The 15,423-nt window shown below is 42.2% G+C and overlaps 1 protein-coding gene across 1 annotated transcript; it reads right to left on the reverse strand.

The window, feature by feature from the left end:
* Positions 1–9,583: 9,583 nt before the first annotated feature.
* Positions 9,584–15,214, reverse strand: LOC140229632 (UDP-glucuronosyltransferase 2A3-like). Its single transcript, XM_072309878.1, has 4 exons — positions 14,237–15,214; positions 13,094–13,259; positions 11,898–12,117; positions 9,584–9,863 (listed from the first exon to the last, which is right to left on the reverse strand). Exons 1-4 carry the CDS (start codon positions 15,212–15,214, stop codon positions 9,584–9,586), a joined length of 1,644 nt encoding a protein of 547 aa, XP_072165979.1.
* Positions 15,215–15,423: the final 209 nt, after the last annotated feature.

The following is a 15,423-nucleotide window of genomic DNA, read 5'->3' on the forward strand; positions in this document are numbered from 1 at the left end:
ACACACACACACACACACACACACTTCAGGGATCGGATGTCTCACTCTTTTGCATGAAATATAAAGTGGGAGGAGAGTGATATATTTCTGACAAACTGTTACAAACGAGCTTCAAAATTTTGACATTAGTACAGTCCCAAAACTGCAGTTTGTGATTGTATTTTGTCCGTTTTGGAAATTAAGGGGGGCATCGGGTGAAACTGCCGGCAATTACTGACAGCAACATCAGGAGAATGGCATAACAATTAAATGCGAGCGAGGGAAGCGAGCGAGCTTGAAAATTTTGACATTTTACAGTAAATAAACTGCCGTTTTGGGCTGTATTTTTTCGCTTTGGAAATTAAGGGGGGCGCACAGGGCGCAACTGCTGGCAGTTCGTACTGGCAGCAACATCAGGAGAATGGCATAACGATTAAATGCGAGCGAGCGAAGCGAGTGAGCTTGAAAATTTTGACATTTTACAGTCCCAAAACTGCCGTTTGTAGCTTTATTTTTAGCTTTGGAAATTAAGGGGGAGCACCGGGCGAAAACTGGTGGCAATTACTGGCAGCAACATCATGAGAATGGCATAATGATTAAATGCGAGTGTGCGAAGCGAGCGAGCTTGAAAATTTTGACATCTTACAGTCCCAAAAACTGCCATTTGTAGCTATATTTTTCGCTTTGGAAATAAAAGGGGACGCACCGGGCACAACTGCTGTCAATCACTGGCAGCAACATCAGGAGAAGGCCATAGCGATTAAATGCGAGCGAGCGGAGCAAGCGAGCCTTAAAATTTTGACATTTTGCAATCTCAGAAAATGTTCTTTGTAGCTGCATTTTTTCGCTTTGGAAATCAAGGGGAGGCACACCGGGCGAAAACTGCTGGCAATTACTGGCAGCAACATCAGGAGAATGGCATAATGATTGAGCGAGTGAGCGGAGCGAGCGAGCTTCAAAATTTTGACTTATTACAGTCCCCAAACTGCCGTTTGTAGCTTTATTTTTAGCTTTGGAAATTAAGGGGGTGGGGGCACCGGGTGAAACTGCTGGCAATAACTGACAGCAACATCAAGAGAATGGCATAACAATAAAATGCGAGCGAGCGAAGCGAGCGAGCTTGAAAATTTTGGCATTTTAAAGTAAAAAAAAAACTGCCATTTTGGGCTGTATTTTTTCGGTTTGGAAATTAAGGGGCGCACAGGGCGCAACTGCTGGCAATTCGTACTGGCAGCAACATCAGGAGAATGGCATAACGATTAAATGCGAGCGAGCGAAGCGAGTGAGCTTGAAAATTTTGACACTTTACAGTCCCCAAAACTGTCGTTTGTGGCTGTATTTTTTCGCTTTGGAAATTAAGGGGGAGCACCGGGCGAAAACTGCTGGCAATTACTGGCAGCAACATCAGGAGAATGGCATAATGATTAAATGCGAGCGAGCTTCAAAATTTTGACTTATTACAGTCCCAAAACTGCCGTTTGTAGCTATATTTTTCGCTTTGGAAATTAAGGGGGGAGCACCGGGCGAAAACTGCTGGCAATAACTGGCAGCAACATCAGGAGAATGGCATAATGATTAAATGCGAGCGAGAGAAGCGAGCGAGCTGCAAAATTTTGACTTATTACAGTCCAAAGACTGCCGTTTGTAGCTATATTTTTCGCTTTGGAAATTAAGGGGGGGGGGGGGAGCACCGGGCGAAAACTGCTGGCAATAACTGGCAGCAACATCAGGAGAATGGCATAATGATTAAATGCGAGTGAGTGAAGCGAGCTTCAAAATTTTGACATCTTACAGTCCCAAAACTGCCGTTTGTAGCTATGTTTTTCGCTGTGGAGATTAAGGGGGGAGCACCGGGCAAAAACTGCTGGCAATTACTGGCAGCAACATCATGAGAATGGCATAATGATTAAATGCGAGTGTGCGAACCGAGCGAGCTTGAAAATTTTGATATCTTACAGTCCCCAAAACTGCCATTTGTAGCTATATTTTTCGCTTTGGAAATTAAAGGGAACGCACCGGGCACAACTGCTGTCAATCACTGGCAGCAACATCAGGAGAATGCCATAGCGATTAAATGCGAGCGAGCGGAGCAAGCGAGCCTTAAAATTTTGACATTTTGCAATCCCAGAAAATGTCGTTTGTAGCTGTATTTTTTCGCTTTGGAAATTAAGGGGAGGCACCCCGGGCGAAAACTGTGGCAATTACTGGCAGCAACATCACGAGAATGGCATAATGATTAAATCCGAGCGAGCGGAGCGAGCGAGCTTCAAAATTTCTACTTATTACAGTCCCAAAACTGCCGTTTGTAGATTTATTTTTAGCTTTGGAAATTAAGGGGGGGGGGGCACCGGGCGAAAACTGCTGACAGTTTATGGCAGCAACATCATGAGAATGGCATAATGATTAAATGCGAGTGGCGAAGCGAGCGAGCTTCAAAATTTTGACTTATTACAGTCCCAAAACTGCCGTTTGTAGCTATATTTTTCGCTTTGGAAATTAAGGGGGGAGCACCGGGCGAAAACTGCTGGCAATAACTGGCAGCAACATCGGGAGAATGGCATAATGATTAAATGCGAGCGAGAGAAGCGAGCGAGCTGCAAAATTTTGACTTATTACAGTCCCAAGACTGCCGTTTGTAGCTATATTTTTCGCTTTGGAAATTAAGGGGGGGGAGCACCGGGCGAAAACTGCTGGCAATAACTGGCAGCAACATCAGGAGAATGGCATAATGATTAAATGCGAGTGAGTGAAGCGAGCTTCAAAATTTTGACATCTTACAGTCCCAAAACTGCCGTTTGTAGCTATGTTTTTCGCTGTGGAGATTAAGGGGGGAGCACCGGGCAAAAACTGCTGGCAATTACTGGCAGCAACATCATGAGAATGGCATAATGATTAAATGCGAGTGTGCGAAGCGAGCGAGCTTGAAAATTTTGATATCTTACAGTCCCCAAAACTGCCATTTGTAGCTATATTTTTCGCTTTGGAAATTAAAGGGAACGCACCGGGCACAACTGCTGTCAATCACTGGCAGCAACATCAGGAGAATGCCATAGCGATTAAATGCGAGCGAGCGGAGCAAGCGAGCCTTAAAATTTTGACATTTTGCAATCCCAGAAAATGTCGTTTGTAGCTGTATTTTTTCGCTTTGGAAATTAAGGGGAGGCACCCCGGGCGAAAACTGCTGGCAATTACTGGCAGCAACATCAGGAGAATGGCATAATGATTAAATCCGAGCGAGCGGAGCGAGCGAGCTTCAAAATTTCTACTTATTACAGTCCCAAAACTGCCGTTTGTAGCTTTATTTTTAGCTTTGGAAATTAAGGGGGGGGGGCACCGGGCGAAAACTGCTGACAGTTTATGGCAGCAACATCATGAGAATGGCATAATGATTAAATGCGAGTGGCGAAGCGAGCGAGCTTCAAAATTTTGACTTATTACAGTCCCAAAACTGCCGTTTGTAGCTATATTTTTCGCTTTGGAAATTAAGGGGGGAGCACCGGGCGAAAACTGCTGGCAATAACTGGCAGCAACATCAGGAGAATGGCATAATGATTAAATGCGAGCGAGAGAAGCGAGCGAGCTGCAAAATTTTGACTTATTACAGTCCCAAAACTGCCGTTTGTAGCTATATTTTTCGCTTTGGAAATTAAGGGGGGGGGGGGAGCACCGGGCGAAAACTGCTGGCAATAACTGGCAGCAACATTGGGAGAATGGCATAATGATTAAATGCGAGCGAGAGAAGCGAGCGAGCTGCAAAATTTTGACTTATTACAGTCCCAAGACTGCCGTTTGTAGCTATATTTTTCGCTTTGGAAATTAAGGGGGGGGGGGAGCACCGGGCGAAAACTGCTGGCAATAACTGGCAGCAACATCAGGAGAATGGCATAATGATTAAATGCGAGTGAGTGAAGCGAGCTTCAAAATTTTGACATCTTACAGTCCCAAAACTGCCGTTTGTAGCTATGTTTTTCGCTGTGGAGATTAAGGGGGGAGCACCGGGCAAAAACTGCTGGCAATTACTGGCAGCAACATCATGAGAATGGCATAATGATTAAATGCGAGTGTGCGAAGCGAGCGAGCTTGAAAATTTTGATATCTTACAGTCCCCAAAACTGCCATTTGTAGCTATATTTTTCGCTTTGGAAATTAAAGGGAACGCACCGGGCACAACTGCTGTCAATCACTGGCAGCAACATCAGGAGAATGCCATAGCGATTAAATGCGAGCGAGCGGAGCAAGCGAGCCTTAAAATTTTGACATTTTGCAATCCCAGAAAATGTCGTTTGTAGCTGTATTTTTTCGCTTTGGAAATTAAGGGGAGGCACCCCGGGCGAAAACTGCTGGCAATTACTGGCAGCAACATCAGGAGAATGGCATAATGATTAAATCCGAGCGAGCGGAGCGAGCGAGCTTCAAAATTTCTACTTATTACAGTCCCAAAACTGCCGTTTGTAGCTTTATTTTTAGCTTTGGAAATTAAGGGGGGGGGGGGGCACCGGGCGAAAACTGCTGACAGTTTATGGCAGCAACATCATGAGAATGGCATAATGATTAAATGCGAGTGGCGAAGCGAGCGAGCTTCAAAATTTTGACTTATTACAGTCCCAAAACTGCCGTTTGTAGCTATATTTTTCGCTTTGGAAATTAAGGGGGAGCACCGGGCGAAAACTGCTGGCAATAACTGGCAGCAACATCAGGAGAATGGCATAATGATTAAATGCGAGCGAGAGAAGCGAGCGAGCTGCAAAATTTTGACTTATTACAGTCCAAAGACTGCCGTTTGTAGCTATATTTTTCGCTTTGGAAATTAAGGGGGGGGGGGGAGCACCGGGCGAAAACTGCTGGCAATAACTGGCAGCAACATCAGGAGAATGGCATAATGATTAAATGCGAGTGAGTGAAGCGAGCTTCAAAATTTTGACATCTTACAGTCCCAAAACTGCCGTTTGTAGCTATGTTTTTCGCTGTGGAGATTAAGGGGGGAGCACCGGGCAAAACTGCTGGCAATTACAGGCGGCAGCAACATCATGAGAATGGCATAATGATTAAATGCGAGCGTGCGAAGCGAGCGAGCTTGAAAAATTTTGACATCTTACAGTCCCCAAAACTGCCATTTGTAGCTATATTTTTCGCTTTGGAAATTAGGGGGGAGCGCACCGGGCGCAACTGCTGTCAATCACTGGTAGCAACATCAGGAGAATGGCTTAGCGCTTAGCCTACATGCGAGCGAGCGGAGCGAGCGAGCGTTTAAAATTTTGACATTTTACACCCCCAAAACTGCCGTTTTTAGCTATATTTTGCGATTTGGGTTTGTCCCACTTTTATGGGGGAACCATCCCCCCCCCCCATCGACGCTCTGCATATGAGGGAGCTTTGTTAAGTGAAAGATATGCTGCACACTCTTTGACAAATTAGGGAAATATACGTCAATCTCAACAGTGTACTTATCGAAAGGGATCCAGTATAGCGGAGCTTTTGCATGTTTATGATTGCAATTCAACGATCTGGTGCATAGTTCTGGCGGTATTTGGACAATAATTCCATTAAGAAAGTTCGAAATTTGTCCTCATCTCGGAAATTGCTTGGGGGATAAATGATTTGCCTGCCTAAACACTTTCGTAGGGGCGGGGCAAATGCCCTTTGCCCCCTCCCCCCCCCCCCGAGATATTTTCGACGCCCCTGATTCCCTGGGTATACCCATAGATGTATCTTGACTGAATTATCAGTCACTGTCGTTCCTCATGAATGATTCAGGAAATGGAGGGGGTTCAATTATGGCAATATAGTTTTATTATTGTTTGTTTGTTTGTTTTCGTACATATTTTGCAGATGGTCCCAAGTTACTCTACAAACCGATAGCATGTTTACATGTAGGCCTACACTATTTGACGTTGTCAACGTCTGAGCCATACCTTACAGTGTATGTCCATGTCCGCGAGCGAGCGAAGCGAGCGAGCGCTTGAGAAAATTATGCATTCGATTTCCTACAAGATAGAATACTGTTCAGCTCTGTTACCTGTCTGAAGGCCGGCGTACAAACGTCATGCAATATGCCAAAATTGATACAATCACATTTCTGCTTCCTCCATTTTTTTTCTTCAAAATTCAGGGGGGGGGGATGATTGTACAGGCCATCCCCCCTCCTCCATTTCAGGGGGGATATATCCCCCCCCCCATCCCCCCCGGGATTTACGCCCATGGTGTGTATGTGTGTGTGTGTGTGGGGGGGGGGGTGATGGAAGGTGGGATTTGTAAGTCTCTTTCCCTGCTGGAAAGAATTAACACAGTGATCCACAGTTTAAAACACAATGTAAAATACTTACAGGGTGAACACTGCAAACACAGTTGAAATCTCTTCACACTGTTAGACCTCAGCGTTTTAACATTGTAAAACACATAGGCCCGAATTCACGAAGGTAATACAAATGAAACTATGGTTTAAACCATGGACAAAAACTACGGAGCGCCAAGTGTCGCACGGAATATTCGTTACGAAATTGGTCATTTCGTGGACAAAATGACCGTTTCGTTAACGAAATGTTAATTTAGCTACAAAATGTTGTCATTTTGTTACAAAATATTCATTTCATCGACGAAATGACTGACTTCGTAACGAAATATTCCATGCAACACTTGGCGCTCCATGGTTGTTGTCCATGGTTTCATTTGTATCAACTTCGTGAATTCGGGTCATTGTGAATCACCAGTTCATATCCGGAAACAGAATATAACTATCACAAAAACCAAACCACAGTGTGAAGTCAATTTCATGCACACTGTTAAATTCGAGCGTTTTTACAAAGCCGACAATGTCACACTGTGGGGCACTGTTTTTGTTTTTTTTTTCAGCAGGGTAACACAGCCCCCTCCCCCCCCCCCCCCAGAAATCAAAAAAAAAAAAAAAAATCAACCGGCGGGTGATTTCAAGTTCGGCGCTTGTGCTAGTGCTAGTGCTGCTCCCCCAAATAACAGCCTTAAATCGAGCTCCAAACCGGAGCCCCGAACTGGCTTGTTAGAGTCTTGCACTGTTCGTTGGATAGATCGATATTATACACAATATTAGTAACTGAGATAAAGGGCGCAAATTCAAGCAGCGAGTCATCTATACTTTTGAAGTAACAGCCACGTACATAATTTTTACCGTAACAGCCACGTACATAATTATCCCACTAGACAATCTAAAGAATTTCATCTTCCCTTAGTTAGAACTGTACACACTCAAAATACATTTGTTTATACCGGACCCAGATTTTGGAATAGCTTAGATAATGATCTAAAAGAATCTGTGAAGTTAATTACATTTAAGTATAAACTCAAGAAATATTTGTTTCTAAATATACCAGTTAATTCTGTTCAATGGAAAAACCCGTCATGTTTCACTTTTCCTTGAGATTTTGTAGTGTGTCCACAGACCTTTTCCATCCCTCTCCTTTTCCTTCTCTATTCTTCCCTGCTACTTTTTCCTCGTTCTTCGTTGTCCAGTATCTGTCCGAGTGCATTTCCTCAAATTTTGTTATTTCTGTGTATTGTGTTATTGTTGTTGTCGTCGTTATGTTTTTTTTTGTGGCCGATTGCATATCTTTTTCCATTCAATTTTCCTGGCCCCATAGTGTCTGTGCCACAAATGTGATATGTTATATAGTTTATACGATTGCATCCTAAAATCCTAGTAAGTATTGTTCATAGTATCAACATCATTATATCAATTAGTAAAATGTACAATAGTATATAGAAGAATTTAAATGAATATGTCTATTTGGTATAACAAATTGGTGCTGTTGTTGTTTTGTTCCAGTGTTCCACGTTTTACAAGCGTGGCTTTTTTAGTGGAACACTGTTTTCCATCATTGTGATTATTTACTATTTTTGTTGCCATGACAAAGTGCATTGTTTCTTTTTTACGACACCATTCGTGTATAATATACTTTATATTGTATTGAAAAAAATCCTTTATCGGACGAGTGTAAGAGAAATGAAAAAAAAAATGTATCACTTTGGATTATGTCAACTTTTTCTTTTCTTTCTTTGTGATGATGGAAATAAATAAACTATTGAATTGAATTGAATTGAATTGAACCATTTCGGTTGAACGTTAACCTCGACAGAACACACACTTTAACTGGACAAACTCCACTGATGATGTTCCCAAACGTTGAAATACTCAGTAGGCTCTATTGCTTGTCGGCATTCAGTATCCCCTGATACAAAGTCCCCGTAGAGAGAGAAGGGCAAGGTGATCATGGGGCATCGCCCTCTGTAGTTTGTACATGATCACAAAAACGTGATGGTACGCTAAAACAAATATCCCATTTAGTGTTATTTTAATCTGGGCCCCGTTTCATAAAAAATTGATATAATAGCAACTCTTGCTAGAATGGCAATTGTCATGGTAACGATGAGAATCCAGCTTCCTGATTGGCTTTTGCGATTGAAAGTTGCCATTCCAGCGAGAGTTGTCATCCTAACATCTTTTTATGAAACGGGGTCCTGGAATATCAAACGAATGGATTTGCGCCTCATCTATAAGAGTATAATTATAACATTTTGCAGAATTTTTATATCCATAATGACACTGCTGGTTTACTCCCCATATTAATGCAAACAATCTGGGATAATAACGCCAGTTTATGAAATATGTAAAAAAGAACAGGCCAAGAGCAGACGAGCTAATGATGTAAGGAGCAAGATACAAGAATGTGGCATTCTCATCATCCATGAGAAGGTGAAAAAGGATTGGCAACTACATTTCATTATGTCACACAGCATGCAACATACTCTAAAAATCGTGATATTTTTTGGAGGGGGAAGGGGAGCGGGTGTATAGGGAACCAGTGGTCCGCAGCCCCCCCCCCCCCCCCACACACTCACACCTACCTTAGAAAAACACGTTCCGAAGACAAGACTCCTTCCGCTGAATTATGGAGAGCACAGTACTCTCCAGTTGTGAGGGGAGGATCATTTGAAAGTTTGTGTTGCATAGACATACATACACAAACGGCTCGGACTTAATTGGTGTGTCATATTGCATTTTAATAGAAAGTATTTGCAAAGTTAAGTTGACCCCAACTTTAAAACATAGCACACAAACAATACATTTACTGTCTTAACGCACAATAATTTCTTCGCTTTTATAGTAAGCTCCACGCCATCCTCAAGCTGATTTTTATAAGACGAGCAAAGTGTAAATGGGGGTGTCATAATTTCACTGAAACCGGACTCGACCGATTAAGATTTCTGAGTAATTTTACTATTTAGCACACGGAAACAGTGTGATACCATTAAATTCACTTCAACTGGTTCGTGCATACAAATTCTCTGTCAAAATACACAATAAACCAAAGTAATACTTGTTGTCTAAGTTGTCTACACTGTTCCTTGACCAATAAAATATCGCTCAACAAGAAAAAACAAAACAAAATACAAACAAAATCGTTATACCTTAAAAGAAAAACTTCAGAGCCTTTATGGGAAAGACTACCACTCTATTGAGGTGCATACCAAAAAAAAAAAAAAAAAAAAAAAAGGTTTCTGTGTAATTTTGTTCGTTTTTACTCCTTTCTTCAAAATGCACTTAGAAATTAAGTGGTAGCTTAGTTCAAAGGCGTCAATCGGTTTTGCTTTTATGGTGCTTTCGTTTGCACAACAGTCGGCAGCATGCTGCTAACAAGACGTAAGACAGGTACGACCACGCTACAACGACTACGACGAGGAAGGCGATGACGTCCAGAGAATGGAGTTGAATGAAGCCCATCTCGGTCGCTCGTAGACGAAGATGGTCGCCGCCGAACTTGACCACGTGCTCAATCCAGAAGACTGCCGTGTCCAGCGGACTGGCCATCTGATCCCGCAGAATGGCCGAAGCTCTTACTGTATTCCCTTTGTAACTACGACATAGAAGAGATAAAAATGGAACTTCATTGTCGTATCTATATAGATAATTGCAACTCTACAGAGATTTGCGCCCTAATTCATAAAGACAGCTACATGTATTGCAATTTTCTATAATCATTTCTGCGATGATGCAGTTTTTTGTGCAGTGCAACATCAATTACTCCATACTGAGTAGGTGTTTCCTTGATGCTGACGCAGTGTATAGTGACTGCCGCCATAACTGCAGTTTTTATCATTATAAACCTTTTCCTATCAAATTGGACCATAAAAGATATCTACTACATCACAGCAAATGATATACACACTTGCACATGATACACAAAAAGAAACAATAACAAACATGACGCTCCTTCTATATTTCTTCCTTGCCTTTCATACACAATGGATGTTAAAGAAACCAATGAAAACCAATATTATCATCGAAATCATCATCATTGAGAGCACTGATTTTACACGTCTGCTTACAGGAAACGGATTATGATGTATTATAAAATGGGTTCAAGAATGTAGCCAATAGGAAGCTCTGAAATGAGACACACCTCCTTCCTTTACTTCAGTACTATTGCACTGCCTGTAATCCTATGGTAGATTGCCGATCGTCTGTGCGCGCGGCGGCTCCTTTGATGAATTGCATGCATACGCGTACGCGCTGTCAATCCTGTAAACAACTTCTAGTTCGGGCTGCTGCCGGCCGGCCGGCCTGTCTACGTCTTCCCTTGTGCATAACATATGTGGCGTACGTACGTATACTGTACTATGTACACTTTGTACAGTACAGTAGACCAAGCGTTATGAGACCGGACGCGTACATGGAGTCACTTTGAAGAGCAAATCCAACGATTTAGCAGGTTAATTCTCACGCCGTTTTCAGAGTATGTTGTCTAGTAGGCCTATATGAGGAGTCTATATCAAGTCTTTAAGGTAAAGGGTGCATATTCTATGTAAAATAAGTAAGTTTTCATGCGGGTGTCCGGAAACCCAACCCCCATTATACTTATACTGTATGTGCGGGACTTCCGCGAGTGCGACGTGCGTAAAAGTTTGGGACGAACATCTTCGGACGTCTTGACCCACAGAGGTACGTGAAAAACGCTGAATAATGATGTTAGTTTTCGAATTTTCGACCCATTTTATAAAACAAATGATGCACAGGATTATTTCGTGGCGTTAGTGTAGGCGTAGCTCACTCTCGGGTATTTACAATGTAGTGCAACATGCACTCGGCTTCGCCTCGTGCATGTTTCACAATTGTAAATACCCTCGAGTGCACTACGCCTACACTAACGCACTCTATCCTGTGCATCATTTGTATACTATATACACAAGGATTGGTCATTTTCAGAAGCAAAGAAAAACTTTTGGACCGCCCAAAGAGATTATACCACAAGAGGGCGTAGTCCAGTGGGGAGGCAGCCGCGCGAGGGAGCTGCCATTTCGCGTTGTGGGAGCCGCCATTGCACGGATCCTGTACAGTTTAATCAGTAGATGGCAGCGCACTGTTTAATGCGCTCGACTTGAATATTCGGCGCAGTGACCTTGCATTGTTTTATTGTGACGTCACAATGGTCATGTTTAAGCGTCATAATGGTGCTGATGTTGTTTGATTTTATGGCGTGAGTACCTGGGAATGTACGCGAAACAAACGTCATAATGCTCAAGTACTGTCTAGTCTACACCCAAGTTCCCACTGTTTATTTTTGCGAACAACAAAAAGGGCTGGACTCTACCAAATGGTTCAAATGATATGATATCGTCGTAGAAACTAATTTTTAAACAATTAATCGCATTGTGATTCTGAAAATGAAAATGTGTAATGAAGAATAACATATCATTCCAGATATGATATGAGAAGATATGACTTGACCGTAGACTTAAATCCAGTGCCAGGAGCTGAGTGTGCGCTCCCTCTTCAATTTTGGACGCACTATTTGTACGCACGCGCGCGTATGGCGACTACTTACTCTATAGGTATAATCTCTTTGGGACCGCCTTAAAGAACCAGACTATCAATTCAGATCATAGCATACCTCGGAGTCTCTAAAATTTCGTGGACAGTTCGACGAAACTTCTCTTCGTCAAGATCGCCCAGATTCAGTGTGAGACCCATTCCTTTCGCTGCTACCAGGTGAGCGTTGACTGGTTGGTCCCCCGCCAGTGGCATGATAAGCATGGGTACGCCGCAGTGGATGGCCTCATGTACGCCACCGGCGCCACCGTGGTAGATCAGAAGACGAGCTCCAGGGCGCGCTGTTACACAGGAGACACACATCGGGGGCACAAGGTCAGTAAGAATAGAGACCAAAACTCATTAACATTTGACCATGGGTGCAAAGCTTTAGCAGCAGAATATCTTCATAATAATGACCTATATGCACTTGTATCTACTTCACCTTCATTATTGGTTTGAGAGACAAATAGGCGCCAAATGACACAGATGTGAAAGCAGTCCCTATTTAGATTAGACGCAAAGTCAATCATGAGCACAATAAGTATGGATTCTGACTCGACGATTACACGTGTTTTCCGTCCAATAAAGCAAGTGACTTAAAACACACCACATACAAGAATGAAATGTTTCACAAACGCAACGATCACAGTAATTACATTATACAGTGTAGATGAAGAACAATCTGCTACCGAACCAAACTCTTACCATAATCAATGCATACTATGTTCTTAGACGACATAAAAGGTATTTTGTTTTCTAGATAGGCGTATGAAGAGCTTTCAACCAAAACGCGCTAAATCCCTTGAAAATGATGGATTTTAGCACCTTTTGAAAGCAAATTCTTCATATGTAAATTAAAAGCATTCAGTACCTCCAAAGTTCGAATGAATCAGAAAACTGGATTTTGAACTCACGTCATGAGATGTTCCGCCGATGAAGAAACAGCTTCAACTGGCTTTCTTCCAGTTTTCTGATTCATTAAAAAGAATAGTTGTAGAGTACTGCGACTAGGTGAATAACTACCCAAGAAGGCACCGTATGCCGTATATTCACGTAACATTCATTCGTGAAAATTTTCTTTACAACAAAACGTTGAACTTTTGACATATAGCTGATATTGTCCAAGAAAAAATAACTCTTTACTATATCTATCTTTTTATAGAATTGTAAGAGCAATGTGAAGTAGAGATGATGCAATCGAGTAATGGTCTCCTTGCATCATAACACTGAGTAATAAAAGTTGATATGGTACCGACAAAAAAAAAAATAGATTACCCAGCAGATCACGTTGAGGCAGCCAATCAACAACCAGAGTGTTGTTGCCAAGGTAACGAGGTTTAGGACCGATATACCTCCAAATGATTCTTTGCGGCAGCTCGCTCAAAACTTTTGATATTGCATCAGTCAAAGGCTGGTTGTTCAAGGACACAGTCATAGAGCCCTGGTGGTGGAAACAAAAAAACAGGAAACACTAATATGCATCAAGGGTGAGTAGACTATTGCAATGAATTTTCTGCAACAAGATACCCCTCTTCTGTCTCTATCTGTTGATAGTCATAATGGCATATATATATTAGAGGTTCACAATTTACAAGCATGCTTTCCAGTAGACCTCTCATTCTTTCTTTTTTTTTCTTTTTACTCCAGACATAACTTTGTATTTTGCCGTATGCATGTATAATATCGTATTTGTTATCCATTATCTACCAATCAAAGTCGAATACATGCCTATGTTATATCTTCTGATTCATTTCCTGTTATGTTTGCCGAAAAGAAAGAATGAAATAAATGAAATGAATGAAATGATATATATATATATATATATATATATATATATATAATTGTGACATGATGTTATGCAACAACAAGCAAGCAAAACACACGTCTGTCAAGCAGGTGACTATACACTTGGAAGTATTGCTATATGAATAATATGTTAGGACAGAAGAGTTTGTTCGCAAAAACCGATAAGTCCATTTTTGAAGATTTTGAAGTACGGTCTCTGTTATAAAGTACAAAATAATACCTTTTAAGTCATATATTGGTCATTACATATAAAGGTACATTTTTGAAGTCATGGTTAAAAGAAGCGAAAATGTTCTTATTATTCTCTTTATTTTTCATGATCTTTAATCGCAAATATTTCCATTTGGCAAATATAGACTTATCGGTTTTTGCGAACAAACTCTTCGTTTGTTTCTGTTTGTCATTTCTCTTATTTGGTGATAATTATGTCCGTATAAAGGTTCATTATTTACAGTAACTACATAGCTCATGCTGAAATCACACTGAACTCATGTTTATTACTCCATTATTGTTTGATTTGTTAAGCTCAAGACTTCTAGAAATGATTTTCTTCCTTAGAGTCAAAGAAGATATTAAGATTAGTACGATTTCAAATAATGGGTTGTGACTTACAAGTGTGAATAGTATAAAACCGTGTTCCTTCGAGCCCTCGACGAATTCTTCAAGATCTTTAGGTAGAGGCTTTGGGTCTTTGATTGTTGCACCTGTAATATCGATCCAATTTGGAGATCTCGGTCGCGGGTATTCTAGGGCTACTGTTGAATGACAAAGCCACAACGCTGCCCTAGCCAGGAAATCTCTTGGGCTGAGATCGGGTCGGATACCGTACATCGTCTGCAGCTGGGCAATTGGGCGGTAGGCCAAGATGTAATCTAAGAAAGGTTGAATGGTGTTGGAGGCTACCAAATTCAACAGGCGTTCGATGAAGCTCATCTGATCGGAGAGATTAGGATGGGCGAAGCTAAACGGGACGTAGGACAGCGGCGTCGGGATACTCATGTGTCCCTCGTGCCACACGGGCGATCGTCGGGAGCCTAGTACTACGACGAACGGCACATCGAGGTAAGCCGCTACCACAATATCACACGCATCTACGACGGGCGATGTAAGTACCAGGTCAATATCTGCATCCTGTAGCCTTTTTAGCGTCTCTTTGTGCTCAAAGAGTTCGAAGCACCCAAAGGTTCGCATTTCCCATGCTAGTCGGAGCCGCTTATCACGCAGGATTTCCGTGAATGACATACTGGCCATGCTAGAAACTCCTGTGGCTTTGAGATCATTGATGATCTTCAGTTGTTCGTCCGTTTTTGAGTTCGGGTAGGTGATGTTGCTGGAGTACGAGTTTGGCACGAAGCCTTTGGTGCCAATCTTATCCATGAGAAGGAGAGTCACATGATGTCCCCTCTCTATCAGAGCCTGGGTAAGGTGACTGAGACCCATGTAGTGGCTCGGCATAGAGAACAGACTCGTCCTAGCAAGCAGAATATTGGCTCCCGACGTAGCAGGCACCAAAGCGAAGAGAACAGTAACGAGGAGAACCGGTGTCGGCCATCCCTGGACAAACGAAGATTTGGGCGACAAAAACCTCATACTGAGAGGATATGAAACGAGTTGGAGGTTTTAAACGACAAGACATTGGCATGCAGGAAGAACAATGTGCAGTTTCCCACTGGGTTATATGTAGGCCCTACGTGTCTTTTCGATTCTTTCCTAATACAGCGATGAGTCCATCAGTAGGTTTCACTTGTGAGTACAATGAACCCGGTTTGCGAATAGAAGCACCGCTAATGTTCAGTCAT

The sequence above is a fragment of the Diadema setosum genome, chromosome 6 (genome assembly GCF_964275005.1).
Source record: "Diadema setosum chromosome 6, eeDiaSeto1, whole genome shotgun sequence".
Taxonomy (NCBI): domain Eukaryota; kingdom Metazoa; phylum Echinodermata; class Echinoidea; order Diadematoida; family Diadematidae; genus Diadema; species Diadema setosum.